General features: G+C 40.4%; 1 protein-coding gene and 1 long non-coding RNA gene across 2 annotated transcripts; both read left to right on the top strand.

Annotated features, from left to right (window-relative positions):
• The first annotated feature begins 1,340 nt into the window (after positions 1-1,340).
• On the top strand, positions 1,341-19,799 carry ezh2 (enhancer of zeste 2 polycomb repressive complex 2 subunit). The gene is made up of 19 exons (XM_042398668.1): positions 1,341-1,720; positions 6,685-6,808; positions 7,871-7,999; positions 8,113-8,232; positions 8,331-8,451; positions 8,935-9,114; positions 9,803-9,908; positions 10,902-11,065; positions 11,362-11,459; positions 11,642-11,879; positions 11,990-12,156; positions 13,592-13,727; positions 13,919-14,044; positions 15,061-15,239; positions 15,351-15,446; positions 16,623-16,704; positions 16,855-16,935; positions 17,023-17,107; positions 19,500-19,799. The coding sequence occupies exons 2-19, from the start codon at positions 6,692-6,694 to the stop codon at positions 19,558-19,560; spliced, it is 2,286 nt and encodes a 761-aa protein (XP_042254602.1). The 5' UTR covers positions 1,341-1,720; positions 6,685-6,691; the 3' UTR covers positions 19,561-19,799.
• A 26-nt stretch (positions 19,800-19,825) lies between these two features.
• LOC121887737 lies at positions 19,826-23,448 on the top strand. Its single transcript, XR_006093028.1, has 2 exons — positions 19,826-21,605; positions 23,142-23,448. It is a non-coding gene; the product is annotated as an uncharacterized LOC121887737 (long non-coding RNA).
• The last annotated feature ends 736 nt before the right edge of the window (positions 23,449-24,184 follow it).

The raw sequence follows: 24,184 nt of genomic DNA on the forward strand, positions 1-24,184 counted from the left end.
AGCGTCGAGCTGTCAGCCAATGGCTGTTTAGCAGAGGCGGGGCTTAATAAACTTTGCGACCCTTGCTCCTGCGGCAGTCTCATTCATTCACACACACCGCTTGGCCCACGACATCCCTGTGTGTGTGTTTTCTGGATAAACTGAGGCTGTTGAACGTTTATTAACTGTCACAGCTGCTACAGACGGAGCTGTCACCTGCGCTCGTGCTCTTACCTGAGCTGTCATCAGCCGGGCACGAGACAGGTGGAGGATTTATCATATCTAAAACACAGTAGATGAGACACAGAGTTCGTTTAAATGCTCACTGTAATTAAGCTTTTATGATTCAGGCTCCTTCTGATTGGAAGAATAAGTTACCTGAAAATATATACGTCATAATTTGGCTTATTTAAAAATGTTTTGTTTTCTCCTCTTAAAACAAATTGTCTGTTTTCAGTAATGCTATCACTGTTCCTTTACAGATTGATCTTTTTTCTTATGTCTAGTCTAAGGTTGTAACGCTTCTGTTTTTTTGTTTCTCAGTTTCTTGTTTGTTTGGTTGTTTGTTGTGTCATTGTTGTGTTATGTATTATTGTGTCATGTGCTGTTTCGTTTTCCATTTGTTTTATGAGTGTTTGTTTGGGACCCCAAGATGTCTCCTACTTCACTGTTAAGTCAATTCTCAGTGTTTGTGCACTGGAGGCTTCATGTTTCCACATCACACTTGTGTATATTGAATATTGATCCAAGATTAGCTCCAAATTAGCTGTTATGTCACAAATCCTGTTGGTATGCCCACTCCTCAAAATCAGATTTTCAGGGTTCACAGAGAAACTTTCCACTTTCAGCAGATGAATATGAAAACAAACTCTGCACACACATCATTCTGCACAGAGAAGATCAAACATTCAGCTGTGGGAACAAGAGGAAAAACACATTTTTGAGTGGAGGGGGATGTTAACTAAAGAAAACCCAGATCCAGCGATAACAGAGGTCTTACTTAATTGATAATTCGGCACAATATTTTCCTGAAACCTGGTTGTTTTTAGCTCACTAATACGAATGTGACAACTGACACGCGTCACTGACACTGGTGGAAAATTAATGGTTAAGAATAGTCATTAACAATTTAGCTGTCAAACGCGCTGTTTTGTGTGTTTTTGTGTGTGTTTTATTCCGCTGACATGAGAGAGAACAAAGGGAACCTGTCCACATGTCCCCGCTGCAGGGCCCCCGGCGCACTGCTAAATCTCATTGGCTAACACTGTGACACAATCTGACCAATCGCGTGCCACGACACTGAGAATCCCTAACGTCGGCTGATGTGATTGGCCCAAACGTTTGGCGCCTCTTGAATCTGCTGCAGCCGTAGTGGGCGGTGAGTGAGAGAGCAGTTTGAACCGCGGCCGTGCCGAGGCGGAAACATTGAAGCCGGACAAATCGTTTACAAGGCAGTGGTGGAAATAACCAGTGTGAATCCCACCTGTAAACACGGTGTCTTTAGTGGTAAAGCCGTGTCTAGAAGGAGGGGACGGCTGGTTGGTCTGTGTGCCGACTCCGTGTGCGTAAAGCCGGCGTCGCGTAGAGAATCACTCCCTCCTCCGGAGCTAACCGCTAGTTAGCCACCGAGCTAACCGTCCAGCTAGCTGTGCTAATCCCCAACACAAAGGACGACTTTGCCCGTGTTTGTCGTATCGATCTCGAATCACCCCGTTGAATGAGGACGGAGCCACCTGTACAGGTAAGACGAGGTGTCAGTGTTGGTGTCTTTAATATTCAGCTCTTGATGCTTTGCGGACGCCTCAATCTTTGTTAACTAACCAACTGTTAGCTAGCTCGCCGGGGGTGTCGTGCCAAATTTTGTATCCCTGTCAGAATTGTTCCCCTTCGTAAAGAGATACTAACTTTTTTAAGCCTAGTTCTTACACATTTCTTTAAATTTAAAAATGGATGCTGGAAGAGCCACTCTTCCTGTCAACTTGGACCATGGTGAAGTCGTTTTTATGCCGGGAGAAACACACTTATGAGGGGATACAAACTTGGTACGACACCGGCAAGCTATCGACAGCTAAGAGTGCATTTTACGTAATTTACATTTGATTTCATATGATGGCATTCATAAAAAATGAAAGAAAAATAAAGAAATGAAAAAAATGAGGTGTTATGATGGAGGATATACATATACACACACACATGTGTATATTAGGGTTTTGTCAGTATCACATTTTCATGCTATGATTGTTATGGATGTTAATAATAATAATAATAATAATGATAAGAATACCTTTATATAACACTTTTCAAAACAAGTTATAAAGTGTTTTACATACTATTTTATAAAGAGAAGCAAAGGGTTAATAAATCATAATAAAATACACTGAAAGATAATTAAATAAACAGTAAAATATATATTTTTTAAAAAGTTAGTCTAAAACAGTGAGTTTTTAAAAGTGACTTAAAAGAAGACAATGTGTTAGCAGGTCTTTCAACAACTGAGGGGCCCTAACAGAAGAGCCTAGTCAACTTTAGTTTTCAGGTTTGAAAGGAATGACCTATAGCGATATCACGGTAAGCGGTATTATCGCAATAACCAACATTTCCTGAGATCACACTATTAGCGCTAAAATATAGTTAAATTACCTCACATTTTATTCACTTAACAGTGGCCTGTTTATTGCAGCTTTGTTGGACTCTGCATAAGAAACCCCCCCCCCGCCCACCAAAAATGACTTTGAATGCAGCTCAGTGTCTTTTTAGATTCTACACACCCATTCATATATTGAAAATTAATACATTTTTCGTGATGAAATTGATCGATTGATTTCTGGAGTGCAAGAATTGTGTTGTAAGTTTTATCTGCTGGGTATTAACAGTTAAAGTAATCTTTTTAAAAGGCAGAGAAATTAGTAAAACGCACACAGAACATAACAGTTCTACTGGGCTCTTACAGGCCAGAAGCGCTAACTAACACCTGCGCCACATAATCACTAACAAAAACCAGCAGAGCTGAATCTGAGCCGTGAGGAAGAACGTAGTATGTTTGATCTCAACCCAGGGAGTTTGTCAGTTTGGTAAAATGCAGCATTCTCTGTTAACATTACAACTAAACACCTGTTAATTAGCCACACTGCAGTGGGCTGACGACTATCTTAATATAGACAGTCATGGCCAGAGGAGCCGGACAGACAGGAACCTGGTTCTTGGTGGTTATTCTGTCTCTGTCTGACCAGTAGAAAGCTCCGTCTTTGTGGCTAAATAAAATAAAACTGCTAATGAAGGTGGGAGAGCTGTGAAGTGTTTGATGTCGTCTGAAACAACGATAATGATGGTGGTGAAAATGGCTGGCAGGGCTGACAGTTTGCCCATGGTACATGGGCAAAACAGTACGCTTGCATACCTCTTTTTTTTATATATATATATACACACACATACAAATACCTCATTGATTAACTCATTTATCAATGTCAAATAATCCTTTGGTCCTTATATTTAACATTGATTTGATTACATCTTTAACTCTTCAAGGCTGAATCCTTATTTTATAGCTCGCCATCTGCTTCCTTTTACAATAAATCCTTCAATGTTATGTAATTGTGAACCTCATATTTAATCTATTTATACCAGTTTCAAATATCACAGTTCTTGTTTACTGATTTTATAAAGTATTCTTTTCATTTCTAAAATTATGTTTACATTTGACTTCCAGATGTTAAATGAAGGTGGAGTGAGCTCTCCCTACTATTGTTATTTGAAGCTAACTGGTCCTGAAAGCAGGTGGAAGCAGTCCTTATCTAGATTAATTTACATCCTTGTATATCCAGATATGTCGTTAATGAACTTGGCTGTTTCCTGTTATTGCTTGACATGTCTCTGGTTGTCTGCTAGAGTGTATTTAGATAAAGAGGGAGAGGCAGAGAACAGCACTCTGGATGATGTGTATTCTCTAAATCAAACCAGGACACTTAACTGGGAGGTGTTTTCACCATCAACAAGACACGCTGTTGGTCACTTAATCAAAGATCCCTCTGTCTGTTTGTCTACGTGCCATATATTCAACCAGTGGTGGAAGAAGTATTTAGATCCTTGTTTGAACTACTTTGCCCCTCCAAAGGGTCATCAGATAAATCTGAGGGGTCGTGAGATGATTAATGGGAGAGGAAAGAAGAAAAAACAAAGTTCTGATACACAAATCTGTTTTCAGTTTCTGGACTTTTTTCTCTAATCTTTGATTTTTGCTGAAATATTGGATCATTTGAACATTTATTGAAATGAAAGCATGTGAGAAGTTTAGAGGGAAAAATCACTATTTGGTGGAGCTGTTAACAACTCATAGACATGTGAAATGTGACCCCGACTACACACTGCTTTTTGTAAGACGTCAAAAGCCAAAAAGGTTGGAAACCACTGGTTTCATCTTTAACAATGTGTTGTATTTTAAAAGCTTGTTATATTATCCATTGTGTCAAATCTTCATCTGAAAAGTAACTAAAGCTGTTAAATAAATGTAGTGGAGTAGAAAGTACAATATTTCCCTCTGAAATGTAGAAAGTAGCATCACATGGAAATACTCAAGTAAAGTACAACAACAGTTGTTGGGTAAATGTACTTTATTGTATTATTTACAACATCATATGAACTGGAGTCAACTATGTATGACCAGTCATTTCTGGTGCTACTTTGTAACTGAGGCACCTCTTTGTTTCACCATATCAGTTTGAAGTCATGTCAAACAGCCACATGTTGATAAAGAGGCTCATACACACTCAGTTACGTATTTATTTTTGTATGTACACGGAGCTGATGCAATCTAAAACTACAGCCCTGCAGTGAATACAGCCGTAGTAGGAGTTGTGATGTCGAAAGCGTATTTAGTGCGGTAATTTTGAAGGCTGTTGAATTATATGGTGAGCTGTTTCTAATATTTTCTCTGCTCCATTCATATCAGTGAGGATGTGCTAAATATTAATAGGTGTACTCAGTCCCCCACATTTCTAACTGAGACTGCAGCAGCATGTCTCCATGACAGCCGTCTGACATGTCTGATCAGAAGTGTGACATTCAGTCAGACCAGCCGGGCCGGTAGGCAGCGACAGGCGCTGACTGCCGGGGTGACAGATGGATATCACACATGGACAAGAAGACTGTTGCAATTCATAAAGAGTAGAGAAAGTTTCCTGTTCTATACCCCCCCCCTCCAAGTGAACAACAGATCTTGCAAAGAGGTTTTGGGGAATCCCGTCACTTGCACCTGAACCGTCCTCCACAGGAATGAAAGCTGAGTTGAAGCTGTAGTTGTAGATGAGTTGTTGCTGTGTGTCTCTCGGCGTGGGGGGTGGGGGGGAGATTTTATAGGATTATTAATAAGAAAAGTTCCTGAACACCGTCTAAAACCTGCACCTACAACATTTCATGGAGGCGACGTTTCTTAAAATGACAACCGCAGTTTCACTTCCCATGACGTTACTATCCTTTCTGATGTGATGAACATTTATTACTCAATTTATGAGGTACTTTTTCTTTACATAAAAGAAAGTTGCTGATTATGTATCAGTGTCAGAAATCAGTTTATGCCTGTATAACATTGTTTTTATTCCCACGATTTGAAGATTGATTATTGCGTCCGAGTCACAGATATAAACCAGTTTTCTCCCACTTTAAAGCCACTGTTTTATGGTCTGTACTCTTTCCTAAACTAAAGATAGATGACGTACTGTATCTCCTCGTATGTTGCACGAACACATGATTTTATATTTTCATATATAGTGAGATTAATATAGATAAATGAACAAAAATGATAATAAAACATTGTGTTTTGGTGATGTGTTCTACAAAAATAGTAGATGCGTATTGGTTTGAGAAATGGCTTCACTTCTTGCAAAAGGGATTTAATATCTACTTCACTGTGCAGCAGAAGTTAATATATACAGTGTATATATATATAGTTTGTACCAGCCCAACAGAAAAGGCTTTGAAGATTGGAGACATGTCTTCAGAAAACACAGTAAGTGAAAAACCTTGCAGGTTATTGAACAGCAAAGTCTGTTACTGCACTATAATCATAAATACAAAAGGATCAAACATAAACTGTATAAAAATAACAGACGTAGCCACTGTAACGTCACCCATCGGTTTATGGGCTCCTGTTTTGAAACCTTGAGTTTGGCATTTTGAACGTCACCATCCTGGGGTTTGTTTGGAGCCAGAAGTGACCATATTTGGACGAGAGCGTGGAGCTGGGGAGGAGCTCCGTCTACAGCACCTCACGCACCGCTGTGGTAGCGACTTGTCAATCACAATGTAGCACGCCCTAACGCGTACGCTGCTTTATCGTCTATTTTACTCTAAATGGGGACCACAATTTATAAAATGAACATCATGCTGTATTGTAGAAGACTTGAAACCAGCGATTGAGACAATAAACTCATTAGGAAAGTGTTTACTGAGGTAATAAATCAAATAAGAAGTCGAGTCATTCTCTCATAGACTTCCAAACAATCGGACCTTTTTTTGGAGCCAGTGGAGTCGCCCCCTGCTGGCCGTTAGAGAGAACGCAGGTTTAAGGCAGCAGTTACTCGACAGGCACAAGCTGGAGATGATCAGCAGACTTTATTAGGCCTCAATGTCTCGTAAAAGTGTGAAGATATCAGTTGTGACGACATTGATTATGAAAACTGTGTGAAGACGCTTCTTGTGTTTTGACTGCAGGGTGATCATGGTGCTGACTGGGAAGCGTTCGGAAAAGGGTCCTGCCTGCTGGAAGAGGAGAGTGAAGTCTGAGTACATGAGGCTTCGGCAGCTCAAACGCTTCAGACGGGCCGACGAGGTCAAGGTTTGTTCACACACACACACACACACACACGTTTACAAGACGTTCACTCCGTGCACATGTTCAGAGAAATCAGCTGAGGGGCTGGTGCATGTTAACGGCTGGCAGAGGACTAACGATCATTTATAGCATTAAACACAGTGCAAAAATACCAGGAAGTGTCATCAGGGAAAAAAAAGAAGGTAAATGTTTATTAGGTTCTTGGTTGTGTTTGGTGTTTGGCAGAATTGCAGAAGAGACGTTTGCTTTTAGAAGACAGGAGGCTGTTTGTTAGTTTGTCTTTTGTTGTCTCCCTGTTTGTATGACAACACTGACCCACACTACTCTTATAAACTAACTGAATCGGATATTTGTCCAAGCTGCTGTAAACTCCTTCAGCTTCTCACTGTTCCCTTGTGTAAAACTGACAAAACAGCAGTTAAAAATAACCACATTGAGATTTAGACTTTGAGAAAAACAACTTTCACCACAGGGTCAGTGTAGTAGAGGAAGTTTCAGTTGTCATGGTGTTGTAGATGTTTCTGATCAAGTAAAGGCTTCTCATGTTGGTTTAAAAGCTGAAGTTCAAAGTCATATTGACCTTGATTTAGGTTCATAAAGGCTTCTAACCCTCACTTCAGCAGCACTTTGTCTCTGTAATGGTTTGTTTAAATTGTCTCTGCTGTTCAGGCAGTTGAAGAAAAGCTTTAGATGCACCGGGGGAGTCTTTAATTCAGCCTTTTGATTTATGAGAAATGTTCATATAAAAGAACATAAAATGTTGTTAATTCATCCAGACGGAGAAGAGAGCAGCAGCCACAGCTTCTGGAAATTCTTTAAATCACTGTCAGATATAGAGACCACTTAACATTCCAGTAATGTTCTCTGTCACTTATACTGGTGATGCATCTTTTATTGGTGATGTCACTGTTTTTACAGCGTTTTAAAAGGGAAACTCAAATAAAGTTTCATCTGCCAAAACGGCTGGAAGACTGAACAAAGTCTGTGAAATGTTGGCACTCCGCTCCCATCAGTTCCTCCTTAAAATTTTTTGTTGTTGATTAAAGTTTCCTTGAACTCTTTCAGAGCATGTTCAACACCAACCGTCAGAAAATCATGGAGCGGACCGACATTTTGAACCAGGAATGGAAGACCAGGAGAATCCAGCCTGTTCACATCATGACGTCTGTCGGCTCCCTAAGAGGAACCCGAGAGGTCAGTGGATTGATCGACATCGTGTCCGGTGACCCGTCGTGTCTATAAAGTGTTTTGTCAGAAGTGTTTAAAAGGCTGTTCTGAGTGTTCCTGTTCCCTTCTGTCCGTCACAGTGCACGGTGGACAGCGGCTTCTCCGAGTTCCCGAGGCAGGTGATCCCCCTGAAGACCCTCAACGCTGTGGCCTCAGTCCCGGTCATGTACTCCTGGTCACCGCTGCAGCAAAACTTCATGGTGCGAATCAGAAAACCTACAGTAAAATATACTTTTTGCATCCGGTTGTGATGATGTGTTGTTTGTAATGTTTTTTTTTTTTTAATTGTTGGCATTAGGTGGAGGATGAAACGGTGCTCCATAACATCCCCTACATGGGAGACGAGATCCTGGACCAGGACGGCACTTTCATAGAAGAGCTCATCAAGAACTATGACGGCAAAGTCCACGGAGACAGAGGTGAGGCTCGGTGGCAGTAAACGGAGCCCGTAGCTGCACTCGAAATGTTCATTCTGCACTCTTGAGCATCCTGTATCAATATCTCTGACTGAAAATAGCGCTGTGTTTAAAAATATGCAAGAGGGTGTAGCGTTGTGGGTGTTTTCCGTCAGTACTGAAGGACTGGTGAGGATGTGGAGAGTGACTCAGAAGGTCCAGTTTGAGTAATAGATTCAAGAGTTTCAAAACTTATGAGACACTTGAACACAGCACAGCGGTTTATAATACGATGACAAATGTTTACAAATGTTTGATCATTTTATCCTCAGAGATAACGAGGTCAACGGTAGATGAGGTCATATTGTAACGAGGTAAAAGTTCAACTCAAGAGTTTGTGGCTCTTAAAACTCAGACATGTAGAGATGTTGCTTTGTATTTCTTTATTTTTCTAAGTGTTTTAAGTCATAACCGTCAGACGTTTTCTGCACGTCTTGTGTTTCGTAGAGTGCGGCTTCATCAACGACGAGATCTTTGTGGAGTTGGTCAGCGCTCTGGCACAGTACAGCGACAACGAGGACGATGAGGAGGAGGAAGAACAGGACTTCAAGGTGGACAAGATGGAGCTGTGCGACGGCAAAGAGCACCCAGAGGACCCCCGCAAGGATGGCCTCATCAACAACGAGAGTAAGTACATCAGTCTTTGTAGGGTCAGATGAAGCCAACCTGCCTCTTCACCGGCTGTTCCTCCACGTCGCTTGCTAACGTCTCGGTGTGTCCAGACCAACAGGCTTCAGTCAGATTCACGTCGTTATTCTGTGCAGCTACTAAACTGAGCACGTTGTGTTTCCTGCAGCTTTAGGACTGTCTTTGCACTCCCAACAATGGATGCAACATTTTTTTTATTCATTTATTCCTGCAGAGTATCACGTAAAATCTGTAGAAAACTTTTTAATACCTCCTTTATTTTCTGTTTTCTTGTCCCTCACACAGTGAATTTGGCAGGAAAGATTACATTTGAAACTGCGTCCAATCATCTGCACTTTTACACAAGTTTAATAAATCACACAGGTCACCTGATAAGGAAAAGGTCAAAGTTTCAAGGTTTAAAATGATGTAACTGTCAAACCTCTGGCCTGATGTTGATGAAACATGAAGGGTTAAAGATTATTTGTATATTCTGCAGTTTCCTTCATAGCTGAACAACATTTCAGAAGCTTTTATTTCATTTAATAAAAACCTTGTTAGTTTTGTGCCCTGATGGAAAGTGTGTGTGTGTGTGTGTGTGTGTGTGTGTGTGTGTGTGTGTGTGTGTGTGTGTGTGTGTGTGCGCGTGTGCGTGTGCGTGCGTGCGTGTGTCTGTCTGTCTCTGCAGGTCGAACCAGCAACGACAGCACCAAGAAGTTTCCTTCTGACAAAATCTTTGAAGCCATCTCCTCCATGTTCCCCGACAAGGGCTCCACTGAGGAGCTGAAAGAGAAGTTAGTGGGTTTTGTTTGTGCGTGCATGTGCTAGCGTTGTCATGGTAACGGTGAGATAAATTAATTGAATAGCATAGCATAGCATTAAATGACACAGCCCATTGTGACTTTGATTGAATCCAAATACACCTAAACTGGCCACCAGAACCGAGAAACAAACATGGAAGTATTTCTCTTAAAGAAACAAATCCAACATCATCGACTGTTGATGTATCTGTGTTTGAAGCTCAAAGTGAGCCGCTCCGGCCGTCGCCATCTTGGCAGCGCGTGACTCTGCCTAACTCCCAGCCAATCAAAAATAGGCAAAGAGGCGGGCCGAATGGCTGAAACAAGCCACCTAGTGGCTGGCGGACCTGTCACTCAAAGCAGCCATGTCCTTCATTATTCATTACGGCTTAATAAAACTTAAATGAGTGATTTATAAAAAGAATCACCCCCCGTACAGTTGTCATGAAAGAGGAAATTAGCTACAGAGACCAAAACCGTTGTTTGTACCAGACTGTAAACATGTTTATTTCTGCTGTAAAGTTGAGCATTTTAACATGGGGGTCTATGGGGATTGACTCGCTTTTGGAGCCTCAAGTGGCCGTTCAAGGAACTGCAGTTTTTGGCTTCATTTTACAGCCTCGGAGGTTGCTGCTTGATATTTACACCTCTATTCGCAAATCAGGTTTAATATATTTTGTCATATTTACACTTTTATTTGTAGGTATTATGGAAATAATCAATGATAAATGTTTACTGTTACTGTCGTCTTTGATAATGAACCTTTTTGCTTCACTTGATCTTTGTCACAATTCTGTAATAACGATTTTCAGCGATCGTTGCCAAAGTGTTTTGTGTTCATGCAACTCATTATGGCTCATATATCGTATTGTCTTTCAACTTATCAGATTGGCGTCAAAAACCCAGTATTGTTCAGCCACGTGTGTCTCAGCTCATGACTCATGACTGCGGCAGCTCTGATTTCTGTGTGTGTTTTTGTTTTTTCAGGTACAAGGAGCTGACGGAGCAGCAGCTGCCGGGCGCGCTGCCCCCCGAATGCACGCCGAACATCGACGGCCCCAACGCTCGCTCCGTGCAGCGAGAGCAGAGCCTGCACTCCTTCCACACACTGTTCTGCAGACGCTGCTTCAAATACGACTGCTTCCTCCACCGTTAGTACACACACACTCTCTCACACACACACACACACACACACACTCCTCAAGCAGCCGGACGTGCCGCAGAAATCCAAACAGTAAAGATAACATTTCCATCATATTAGCTCAAAATGTGTAGCAGTTTAAAGTTGTGATGTGGTTTTAACCGGCAGCTTTAAGGTTTAAATTTGTTCCGTCAAGTTTAAACTGAAAGTCGTCTGATGACCTTAAAATAAACGTCAGACTTTGACACGTCCAACCAGCTGCATCTTCTCTAAACACCGTCCTCCTCCTTGTGTTCCTTCCTTTAGCTTTCCATGCAACTCCAAACACGTATAAGCGCAAGAACTTGGAGAACCTGGTGGACAGTAAACCCTGCGGCATCGACTGCTACATGTACCTGGTGCAGGTGAGTTCACTAATACCTGAAGCTTTCACGGCAGCGTTCATGGTTTTTATTTCTTCTTGTACTTTTTCAAACACTAAAGGTTTGGAAACATCCAAAGAGAGAGAAATAAACACTGACAGCCAGCAGGGATTGTTTTTATTTGTGTACGAGAGCACCGACAGCGTTGTGCTGTTGTTTCTCAGGATGGGATGGTGAGGGAATACCCTGCAGGTGTAGTTGCAGAGCGAGCCAAGACGCCCTCCAAGCGCATGGTGGGCCGCCGCCGCGGACGACTGCCGAACAGCAACAGCCGGCCCAGCACGCCAACCGTTTCCTCGGAAACCAAAGACACAGACAGCGACCGCGAGGGCAGCAAAGACGACGAGCGGGACAACGACAAAGACGATGACGACAAGAAGGACGACAACACCAGCAGCTCGGGTACAAACTTAAAAAATAAAACACGAGTCTCTAAAGCAAAATGATCGATTCCCTTTGTTGTTGTTGTTGCTCTCTGATAACGGCGGTGGTCATGTTGTATATCTGTGCAGAGGGAAACTCGCGCTGCCAGACTCCAGTGAAGATGAAGCTGACTGGTGAAGCCGAGGCGGTGGACTGGAGCGGAGCCGAGGCCTCTCTGTTCAGGGTTCTCATCGGGACGTACTACGACAACTACTGCGCCATCGCACGGCTCATAGGCACCAAGACCTGCAGACAGGTGAGAGCTGAGTCCTGACTGGATGTTTGATTGTCTCACACATGAACTGCAACCCTGCAAGTTATCCGGAGACCCTGAGGAGCTGCATGTGTGAACACAAATGTCTGAAACAGTCAAATGGACTTTAGTGAACGCTTCACTGTGAAGCTAGCTCTAATGGGAGAGAGGACTTCCTGTGATTTCTCGTAAGATAAAAGCTGTTTTATTTCTGCTGAAAAGCTTAAAAACACTAAATTACAACTGCAGCGTACTTTTTGCCTCCTGCACGCTCTGCACAGGCCTCACCTGAACCAAACAGAGTGCTACATGTGTGAAACTCTGGACAAAGTTTATATGTGAACACGGCTTTAATCTTGTTTAAAGGTTTGTATGTGTTACACAGAAATTTTGTCATCTAGCAGGGTTAAAAGTTTAAGAACCAGATTTAACTGCCAAAGATAAAACTTCTCTTAATACTAAAACATTCTGCACTTTAAACATAAACTTAAAGTTAAAACTATAAACTAACCCACAGGCAGATTTGTGTTGTGCTCTCTTGTGTCGTCACTGCGGAGGCAGAGAACTGAACACATTTACAGTGACTCAGATGAAAACACGGATTCTCTCTCTGCGACAGATGAAGGTATTTAAATGTGGGAATTATTCAGTCTTAAAACATTAGTGTTAAACTGGTTCTGACTGGTTTTTTAGGAATAAAATAACATCAACGTACCACTTCTGTGTGACCTCCACAGTCTGGGTGTGAAAGTGTTGCAGAGGATTTAAACTCATCCAGCAGAATCTTATGTTTATCAGTTATAACAGGTGCAAACAATGACTTCTGTTGTAATCTGAAGAAATGCATCATTTCATAAAAATCTGAAACACAGGATCATTTAAAAGTAGAATGTCGACGGAGAACCAAACTAGCAAGAGATCAGCTGGTCTGTTAAAACTGGAAGCTGAAAAATTAAATGTTTTTAAGAGTGTAACCTTTCATTTTTATGACTATTTAACAGGTAGAAGAGCTTTATGGAGTTAAAACCTTTACATACATTAGTCTTATATGACGGTTTGCAGGTGAGGTGCTACAACCAGGAGTCGTCTTCAGACTAGAGCTACAATCATTCATCAATTACTTTATCAACAGAAAATTAATCAGCAACTATTTTAATAACTGATTAATCGTTTTAGACATTTTTTTTTGAGCAAAAACACAAAAAAAATTCTGGTTGCAGCTTCCTGAATTTGAGGATTTGACACTTTTCTGTGTCATAAATGATGATAAAGTGAATATTTTAGAGTTGATTTAATAAAACAAGACAAGATGTCATTATGAGCTCTGATGAAATTATAGACAAAATGATTTATTGTAAAAATAATCAGCAGATTAATTGATAATAAGCTCTACTATAGATTAAACTCTTCCTGACGTCGTCTCGACTTCGTCCTGCAGGTTTACGAGTTCAGGGTCAAGGAGTCGAGCATCATCGCTCGCGCTCCCACTGAAGACGAGGACACGCCACCGAGGAAGAAGAAGAGGAAACACAGACTGTGGGCCACTCACTGCAGGAAGATCCAGCTGAAGAAAGGTCAGAGGTCATGTCAACCTGAACATGAAAGGAAACAGACGTGTAGACGTGCTAATGGAACCACTAAATACACTTAAATTCATACTCAGTTACAGTTTGTTTTGTTGTTGTTTGGACTCAACAGTTTTATAAGATAGAAGAGAAATAAGACTTCAAGTTTGTATTTGCATGATATTTCCATCTCCTTACAGACGGCTCGTCCAATCACGTGTATAACTACCAGCCATGTGACCACCCGCGGCAGCCCTGCGACTCCTCCTGTCCCTGCGTCACCGCTCAAAACTTCTGTGAGAAATTTTGCCAGTGCAGCTCTGAGTGTAAGAAACACACATTTACCTTTATTATCATTATTGTTATTATCATCATGGAGACGATGAAAGACGGAAGGAAACATGCTGCTTAACAATGTTTGTAACCAGGTTTCTTTTAGTTTGTTTTCTTTATCTTCATGACAACAACAAAACTGCTTTTCATAGCTGCAGGAAGAGAACACAGATCTGCAGGAGAAAGAGGATTTAATGGTCACGTAGACACTTAAAACAGATGCTGAAGTAAATGTTTAAATGTCTCCAACACAACTTCACTGGAGGTTATTGATAAGATTCACACACAGATACAGAAAAAAAAAGTGTCATCAGTCAAAACGCAGAATAAAACTCTTCAGGCTGCAGCGATATTTCATTAAAACAAATCAAAATTATAGAGAAACCAGATTATATGTTGACATGTATCACAGTAAAGCGTTTAGAGCTGCATAGATTAGTTGATTAATCGATCAGTCTATTGACAGAAAATGAATCTGCAGCTATTTAGATAATTGATTTATAGGTTTTGACTTTTTAAAGGATTTAATGCTGAAAATTTGCTGATTTTTCAGCTTCTCAAATGTGAAGATTTGTCTTTGTTGTAGATGATCGTAAACTGAATAACTTTGTGTTTTGGACTGTTGGTTGAACAAAATAAGACATCTGAGGACGTCACCTTTAACTCTGGGGAAACTATAACGACTTCTTTTTATAATTAAGTGACCAAATGATTAATTGAGAAAATATTCATCAGGTTAATTGTAATGATAATGAACATTTAAACAGTTGCAGCTCTAAAAGAGTCACTGCAGTTCTTGCTAATGTGTTCTCTGATGTCCTGCTGTGACCTCCCCGTGTGACACTTTATACTCAGTAGTTTGGATCAGATTATACATTTTTGTCAATGATATCAGATTGACTTCTTCAGATTACTTCCTGTGAAACGGGAGAGTTTGCTGTTCTTGTGTGTTTCTCATAATATGCGTCTCATGTTGTGTCACTGTTTCTGTGCCGCTGTGTGTCCGCAGGTCAGAACCGGTTCCCAGGTTGTCGGTGCAAAGCCCAGTGCAACACCAAGCAGTGTCCCTGCTACCTGGCGGTCAGGGAGTGTGACCCCGACCTCTGCCTCACCTGCGGCGCCGCAGAACACTGGGACAGCAAGAACGTCTCCTGCAAGAACTGCTCCATCCAGAGAGGAGCCAAGAAGGTAACTTTCACACCTTTTTAGTCATTGATCTTACTGAACATATCCGCTACATACATGTGTGTTTTTGTGCATCAACACATCACAACCTCATTCTGATGTTTCCTGTCTCAGCACCTGCTGCTGGCCCCGTCAGACGTGGCGGGATGGGGCATCTTCATCAAAGAGCCGGTCCAGAAGAACGAGTTCATCTCTGAATACTGTGGAGAGGTACGTGAAGCTCTGACTGACCTGCTTCATCCAGATTATATAAAAACTGTCTGTCAATGAGGTTGAGAGTTTATTAGTGGTGATCAGACACTTGAGAGTTGAACAGAAGCTTTGTATTCACGAGCTTAAATTCTGACGAGTTCAGCTGCACTTGAACGCACCGTTCCTGCAGTTTCCTAAACGCAGCATCAGGCAGTGAATGAGCAGCATCAACACACCCAAACTCAATGTTTTCAGCACATCAGCTCCTCGTGATACTTATTTCCCAACGTCGACATGTTCAACTCTTCAGAAAAGCAGCGATTTCATCACGTTCCCACCTCAGATCAGCACATCCCAGCTGCCGTTCCTTCACTACTACTGCCGCCTGTGTGACGTGTCTGTTGGTGTCAGATGATTTGACGCCTTCGACACAGTCAATGTGTGCTGCACTTAACTCTCGACTGCGTTTCTAGAGTTTTGACAGGAAGAAATGCAAAAAAAAAAAGGAATATGTTTTTGTGGAGAGGTACGTGAAGCTCTGACTGACCTGCTTCATCCAGATTATATAAAAACTGGCTGTCAAAGACGTTGAGAGTTTATTGGTGGTGATCAGATTCTGACACTTGAGAGTTGAACCAGAAGCTTTGTATTCACGAGCTTAAACTCTGACGAGTTCAGCTGCACTTGAACCTGCATTTTTTTTTTTAAAAAAGACGATTGATCCTGAAGGCAGCATCAGGCAGTGAATGAGCAGCATCCAAATACCTGAACTCAATGTTTTCAGCACATCAGCTCCTCGTCGATACGCTGCTGTTATTTCCCAACGGCGACATGTTCAACTCTTCAGAAAAGCAGCGATTTCAGATCAACACATCCCAGCTGCCGTTTCTTCACTACTACTGTCTGTGTGATGTGTCTGTTGGTGTCATTTCCACAGAGTTTTTATGAAAGAAATGCAAAAAAAAAAATCAATATTTTTGATTGAATATGTTCGGGTGAACTACCCAAATAAATTCTCTGTGCAGGAAAACTCTTAAATAGTGGATTAAACACTTTAAAAATGTAAGATTTTGAGACATTTTATGTGTTTGTACATGAACTTCTCTATCAGCTCTTCTCAACTGTAGAAAAGTATGAATATGAAATATAAAACTTTTTGAAATATTAAGTGTAACATGACGTTGGTCTTTGCAGATTATCTCTCAGGATGAAGCAGACCGCAGAGGGAAAGTCTACGATAAATACATGTGCAGCTTCCTCTTCAACCTCAACAACGGTAACTTAACAAACACGAGAAACTCACAGCGTTGATTTTGAAGATGTAGCTCTGAGCAGATCACTTCCTTTATTATTATTATTATTTATTATTATTTAAATCTGTTAAAGACAACGCAGGTTTTAACGTTTGCTGTTTTTGTCTCTCCAGACTTTGTTGTTGATGCCACAAGGAAAGGCAACAAGATCCGCTTCGCTAACCATTCTGTCAATCCTAACTGCTATGCAAAAGGTAAGAAGATGTTGCCGAGCAACCAGCGGCTTTACCGAACCACGTGTCTCCGTCTCCGTGGTAACTCGTCTGTCTGTTTCTTCATAGTGATGATGGTGAACGGGGATCACAGGATCGGGATCTTCGCCAAGAGAGCCATCCAGACCGGAGAGGAACTGTTCTTTGACTACAGGTAACGGCGTTCATGTGTTTGCCTTCATTTCTAATAAACTAACAAGAACAACTCAGAGGTTTTTATTTTATCCAATAACATCAGTGTCTGAGGTTATTATCCTGAAACCTAAATAAATTGCTTTATTGCTTTATTGCGTACCATCTCTGTCTGGAATCAGAATTACACTATAAACAGACTGGAAGAAACCGGCTAGCTTAGCAACATTAAGGCTACAAACAACCCATAATGCAACACTCTCTGTAGGAGCCGATCAGACCTGCCAGCACTCCTGTTTTTCCCGAGTTTCTCCCGTATTTTCATCCCCGCTGTGCTCCCATTTTGTTTCTCCAGGAAACTCCTGTAATTTGCACATTTCTCAACCTTTATTATGAATAATCGTCATCCATAAGTTTTGTATGTTTGTCTGATGTTAGACATGTTGTCAGCTGATAACAGCTTTCCTGTTATTAGTTTAACCAGGATGAGACACTGCAGGCAAAGCAGTTTAAAATATTGTTTTTCTACATGTTTATGTTTGTTGATCAGGTGGTTTGATAAAGTTCTTCTTGGTTTTTTACCCTCAATGGTTTTGTTGCACAATAACGAGCGTAGATGTCGTTATCATCAGTTTGGAGCCGGTGTTACAGCGTTACTCTCTTCATTCAGAGAGGATCTCTGACCAGACGACCTACAGTTCTTCACACGTAACTTTCCAAATAAAATATTGTTTCATATTCGGGCTAATAAGGTAGATTGATGATGAAGAGAGATAAAAAATATACACAACAATGTTTAAAGGGGAAGTTGGGTTCTCTCTGATGGGTCACATGTACACAGAGGTACTGGTGATGTTTTGTTTCCAGCTTAATTCATACTGACTCTGAACTGAAGCTGCAAGTTTAACTTGAGAAGTAGTTTGAAGAAACGGCTGCAGCTGAAAATATGAATCAGTTATTTAACTGTAATAATTAGGGCTGTAGTCTGCTGGTCGATTAGTTGGTCGATATGCTCTCGTCCGACTAAATTCTCATTGGTCGAATAATCTCCGTGTTATTTTCATAATGAGAAAGTGCTACATCAACAGTTTTCTAGGATTAATCCATTATTTCCTGCGGCGGGAGGGACAGACTAACAAATTACCTGTGAAAACAACGGGGGTGTATTCAAAACACCCCCGTAGTTTTCACAACTTTGAACTCGCCCAACCTGACGGAGACTGCTGGGTCAAACTGTTCTCAACGGTTACTGAACGTTTACTGAATCTGTGTTTCTCCATAATGACACAACGAGAACCCCCGCTAGGCTAAAAAAATATTTTCTAATATTTGATATCCGAATGAAAAAATGAAATCGACAGCGTTTGGGAGTCTCTGAGCAGCGCTGTTCCGGTACGTGAGTCAACCTCTGTGTCGTTGCCGGGGAAACCACTGGTCGCGCGGCTCCGTTGAGGAGTATGTTTGCGTAGCGAGCGGGAAAGAGCGAGGGACAGAGAAGTTACGGTGGATAGGAGTCCAGCAGAGGAAAAGGTTAGTAGTAAGTTGTCAGTCTGGCAGTAAATATACAGTACAGACTACAATGTGTCAGTTAATAAATGCTAAAAAGTCACGACAGTTGTTTCCCCAAATACTGGAAAAATAGAGGGAGTTAGCTCCAAAGTTAGCAACAATGGGTTAGCATAACCTGAAGACACAGAACAGAGAAATATGTGGCTGCCGAGTTTACGGTGCACCCTGTCGTCGTCGCCCCCATTAGTTGAAGATTTGATTATGTACGATTTCAGTCGTACATTTTCTTTGGTTGACTTCAGGCCTAGTAATAATAATTAATGTTTGGATTTGTCTTCAAAGTTTTGTTCAGACGAGACGTCTTTGTTTCAGTTCACGTGACAGTCTAGAGATTTTTTTTTAGTGCATTGGCAGACGCACAAATCCACACACACTAAAAACAAAGGTTGAAACTAACAATTATTTTCATCATCAATGAATCTGACGGTTATTATCGATTGACAAGTCTATAAAATATCAGAAAAATGCCCTTCTGTCTGAAGTAATGTCTTCAATTCAACAGTCCAAAACAACATTGTTTGTGTTAAAATCTGACATGATGAAGAAAAGATGCAACTCCTCACATTTATGGAGCATAGTGACTGAAACGAGTTATTGATTATAATCAACTAATCATAGCGGCTCTACACGTGTTTCGGTGTTCAATAATAGCAGAATTTACTTTAAGCCACAATAAACTGGAGCTGTTTGATTAATGTTGAATACTATTAATGCAGATATTTCATTTGTGTCTCTGTAGTTGTGACTGAAGTGACTCTAACTGTTGCAGCTGATGATAAATATGTTGTTTATCTGTGTTTCTGTGTGTGTGTGTGTGTGTGTGTGTGTGTGTGTGTGTGTGACAGGTACAGTCAGGCTGACGCTCTGAAGTACGTTGGGATCGAGCGGGAGATGGAGATCGCCTGATTCTGATTCTACCTCCTGTGGATCAACGACACAAAGGCCTTACACACCGACACAAACAAACAAACAAACAAACAAACACACCTTCACTTCAGGAAATCCAGACGACTTGTCAAAATGCTAGAAAGCTTCAGGAATACTGGGAATATTTGAACACGTTGAAGCAGAATTTTGTTGCTGTCTTTTTGCCGAAATGGTCTTTTTAAAAAAAAAAAAAAAAAAACAACAAAAAAAACTTTTCATATCTGTTTTCTCTTTTTTTTTTTTTTTTTTTTTTTCTTCTTTGTGTGATTTTTTTTTTTTTTTTTTTTTTTTTTCTCTCTTCTGTCAACAAATCTTCGTCTTCTCTCGAGGCGGGAGTCTCAGATTCATAAATCTTCCCTCAGCTGAAGGTGCAGATCAACTGCAAACTGACTCTTGTTTTTTTTTAGTTTTTTGTTTTTTTTAAATGTATCTATAAAGTGTTTCAACGGTGAGAGGAGACAAACCCACAACTCTGTTTAAAACTGGCATTTAAATTCAACATTCAGGGACCAAAACCTCCACCAGCCGCATCCACACAACTGACTGGACTCTGTTTTTACTGCTCGTCTGTGTGTGTGTGTATGTGTGTGTGTTCGCTGGTCTGCAGACACACTTTGTCGTATTGTGTGTGTGTGTGTGTGTGTGTGTGTGTGTTTTTTTTCTACAGTGTGAACTGAACCAGCCGCACACTCCTCAGAGTGCCAGATCACTGTCTGTCTGTCAAACAGGAGCGTTTTCACAAAGCAGCGTCACTCGAACACTCACATCAACTTGTCGCAAAAAACAATCCTTAATTCCATCTTCTGAGTTGTTACTGTTTGCTGCTTTTCTTTGTCTTCTGTGATAGAAAACATAATATCTTTGGGGGTTTTTTTTTGTATTTCTGGTTTTATTGACTAAAACATGAATCTATTAACAGAAACCAATCAGCAGATTAAAGGATAATTAAAATAATCGTTAGTTGTGGCCGTTGGTGGACAATCGTGTGATTTTATGTACAAGCTTTGTGAGGAAAAAAAAACAACATTTTTGCTATTAAAACACATTTTTGAAGTTTGGTTTTCCAAGAATTCTTTTGAATCTATACTAACATTGGCTGAGATGCAACTAATGACTCTTTTCACTGTCAATTAATCTGTTGGATATTCTTTTTTTTGATTAATCATTTTATTAATAAAATGTCAAATTAGTAAAAAACTGCTTCAAATAACAGTCAGAAAACCCAAAGATGTTCAGTTAATAATGATATGAAACACAAAAGCAGCAAATCGTCACATTTTAGAAGCTGGAAGTTTGATGTTTAATCAAAGTCGTCGCTGATTCGGTTTAATTCATTCGTCCATAAAATTGTGAAACTTAATCAGACACATTGATTACAGAACATAAGCAGTAAAAACTTAATTGACTTAATTAATCCAGTCAAATCACATTTATTGTCTTTTCTAGCTCCTGTTTTCATCTTTTCATCAACTTTTTATATAAAAGAAAAAGTCAAAGTTGCGTCTGAAAACTATTTTCAGCGTCTTAAAGTTTCAATTTTTGTTCATATCAGTGAACTGTTTTCTCTGAATTGATTTCAGATTATGAAACGGAGGGAAAAACAACTTAAATAATGTGTTAAAATCTCTGTTAGGCATCTCATCATGATGCCTTCAAGTGCTGCAGGAAATCCTAACATCAGGTCTGAGACTCACCTGCAGAGACGAATATCAACACAAGTGTTTTGCTTCCACTTCCTGTTTTCTTTTTTTATTTTATTCTCATTGGTGGAGATGACTCTGCTTTGTGACGCCGCCTGTGCTTCAGGTGCTAATGTGAAATGGTCTAAAAAACATATAAAACCAGCGCTACTTCACCCCCGACGAGAAACTCAACCGCAGCCGCCGGTCGTCTGGCGGGTTGGTCGGTTACGTTTCCCGTCCGGAACACGTCGCCGCCGCCGCCGCCGCTGCTGCTGCTGCTCTCCTCGCTGAGCAGCACCGCTCATCACCAAACTCAACCAAAATACACCGATACCGATGAAGGTTTCTCACTCATCTTCTCCTCTGACACTGCTGTCTGTCTGTCTGTCTGTCTGTCTGTCTGCGTTTTCCCGTCGTACTTCAGGAACTCCTCCAGTTGGTTTTAGATTTCAGTCACTGATCTTCATCGTCTGTCATCATCAGCAGAGTTTTAGTCTCTAATAGATCTGAAACTGAGTCCTGAATTTACAAATCTGGTCTCGTTTATTTTGGATGATTGATTGGAGTCGTTGTTGAGTTTTCCTTCGTCAGTGTTTGAACTGAACCAAAGTTGATCAGAAATAAAGATTCAGGTTTGATTTAATTAATTCTTGATTTTAGAGCTGAAATAAATTTCACTATTGATGAAATTATTCCTCAGATTTGATAAATGTTTCAAAATCAATCACAAAATAATCAAATTGACCTTTTTTTCTTCTTATGAATCACTTCTGAAATGTGTAAAACAAACTAACAATTATAATTTGTGGAATCATTAATCTATAAAGTAATTTACAGAGTTTATAAAGTCATCAGACGAGACGACGCTGATCAACAGATTCTACAAACATAAAGAAGTTTTCAGTGATGCAGATCAGCTGTTTGGTTGAAAGCTTTCAGTAGATTTTGGTTTAATAAACCTGCAGCATGAAGACTGAAGGACTGAAATATTTCTGTTGGTCGGCGTCAAAAAGATTAAAAACATTAAATCTTCTCATTAAATGTAGTAAAACATGTTTGTTTTTTTTATCAGCACTGTGAGGTGATTGATTTTCACCATAATGATAAAGTTCATCTTCTGTTTTTACTTGAATAATCTGAATAATCGAAACAGATTCCTGTTAGTTTGTCTATTAACAGGATTTTAATTTATCAGGAAACATTTGTATTATTTTATAAAATGACACCAGCATTGATTTAAGATTCACCAACTTCTACCAATAACCTCCAATTATCGTTCAGCTTCACTTGATCCAGACTTGATCAAACTAATGATCAGATTAGTTGATTCTCAGAAAACGTATCGATTTAATCATTTTGTGTCATTTTTAAAGAGAAAATGATTTGCAGCTTCTTAAATGTGAATATTTTGTTTTCTTTAAGTCTCTATAAAGATAAACTGAACATCTTTAAGAAACACTGATAAACATTTTTCACCATTTTATGGACCAAACAATCGATTCATTGAGAAAATAATCAATTTAATGAAGCTAATCCTTCGTCGCAGCCCTAATTAAATACCTGAAGTATGAAAAATGTCCGTCAGTGTTTCCTAAAACTCAACACGACGTCTTTAAATGTTTTATTTTGTTTGATCAACACAAAACCAACATGAAACACAGTTGAGAAGCTGGATTTACTACGACTGGTGAACTGTTTCAGCTCTAAAACCTGATTTCCTCTCTAACGAACATAAACGTCTGACGTAGAAGTGAACTGGTCTCTCAGACGGACGCTGAGCTCGGCGAGTACGGCGGGAAAACCTGGTTTCTAAACTGTTAAATAGTCACTGAGTGTTAATAGATGTTTTCACTCTCTCTCTCTCTGCTGTGCCTTCAGCCTTGAACAGAACACTGAACAGTCCTGTTGGTGTCTGATTACTTTCTGCATGATGAAGTTTTAGAGGAAAAAAAAAACAAAACAAACAAACCCCCACACAGAGGCTCCTCTTCCTCTTCCTCTTCCTCTTCCTCTCCTGTCCCGTCTGTCTGGAGGAAACTAGAGACACTGAACCGCCTCCATGTGATCACTATAATAACCTGTTTTCAGAGCATTCCTCTCCTGTTAAATAAGCCTTTTTAATAACAACAATCACACTTTTTATTTTTTATTTTGTCTGATGTGAATTCTGGTGCTCGCAGCAAAACAAAAAAAAAAAACATAAAAAACAAAACAAAACAAACAAAAAAAACCCCACAGACTGGACTTGAAGCAATACCAGCCTCTTGTTTCGGGACGCTTCCTGCTGAGGAGACGTAACTTATTACAGACTTTAGACGGAGGCGACGGAGAGCGACCTTCGATCTTCATCACGTCTGTGGTTGTTGGATGAAAAAAAAAGACTCTGAAACCTGGTGCTTCACTCGCAGGGTTCCTACACGTCTGTCTGCAGGAAGTCCGTTTGATGGTGACGTCTCAGTATTTTATTTTTTATGCAGAGATTCTGACCAGAATCTGCTGATCCAAACAGTGAGAACTGTTCAAACCAGGATGTGTAGGAACCTTTTATTATTATTATTATTATTATTATTTTATCTGTTGCCTAAGATCGCAAACCTTTTTACTGCTGATTCATATGAGCCTTCCTGTGTTTCCTTACAGTGACGATGTATCTGATTGGTGCGTTGACTGCGTTCGTAAAAGCCAGTCTGGTGCTTCTTTTTTTTTTTTTTTTTTAAGACCATTTTACACCAGTGATTCTTAAAGGAACAGTTCGAGAAACGAGCTCATGTTCTGTCTGTGTGGTCGAGAGTTACAACCCGTTAGCTTAGCTTAGCATAAAGACTGGAAACGAGGGGAAACTGCTAGCATGGCTCTGTCTAAAGGTAACAGAGTTCACCTGCCAGCATCTCTAAAGCTCATTAATTAACATGTTATGTATC

The sequence above is a fragment of the Thunnus maccoyii genome, chromosome 21 (assembly GCF_910596095.1).
Source record: "Thunnus maccoyii chromosome 21, fThuMac1.1, whole genome shotgun sequence".
Lineage (NCBI taxonomy): Eukaryota > Metazoa > Chordata > Actinopteri > Scombriformes > Scombridae > Thunnus > Thunnus maccoyii.

What these genes read in the sequence shown, in the direction of transcription:
- ezh2 (XM_042398668.1), top strand. Translation starts at nt 6,692, where the DNA reads ATGGTGCTGACTGGGAAGCGTTCGGAAAAGGGTCCTGCCTGCTGGAAG. An exon ending in TTGCCAGTGCAGCTCTGAGT is followed by an intron (nt 14,045 to 15,060) that starts GTAAGAAACACA and finishes GTGTGTCCGCAG; the next exon opens with GTCAGAACCGGTTCCCAGGT. An exon ending in TCCTAACTGCTATGCAAAAG is followed by an intron (nt 16,936 to 17,022) that starts GTAAGAAGATGT and finishes GTTTCTTCATAG; the next exon opens with TGATGATGGTGAACGGGGAT.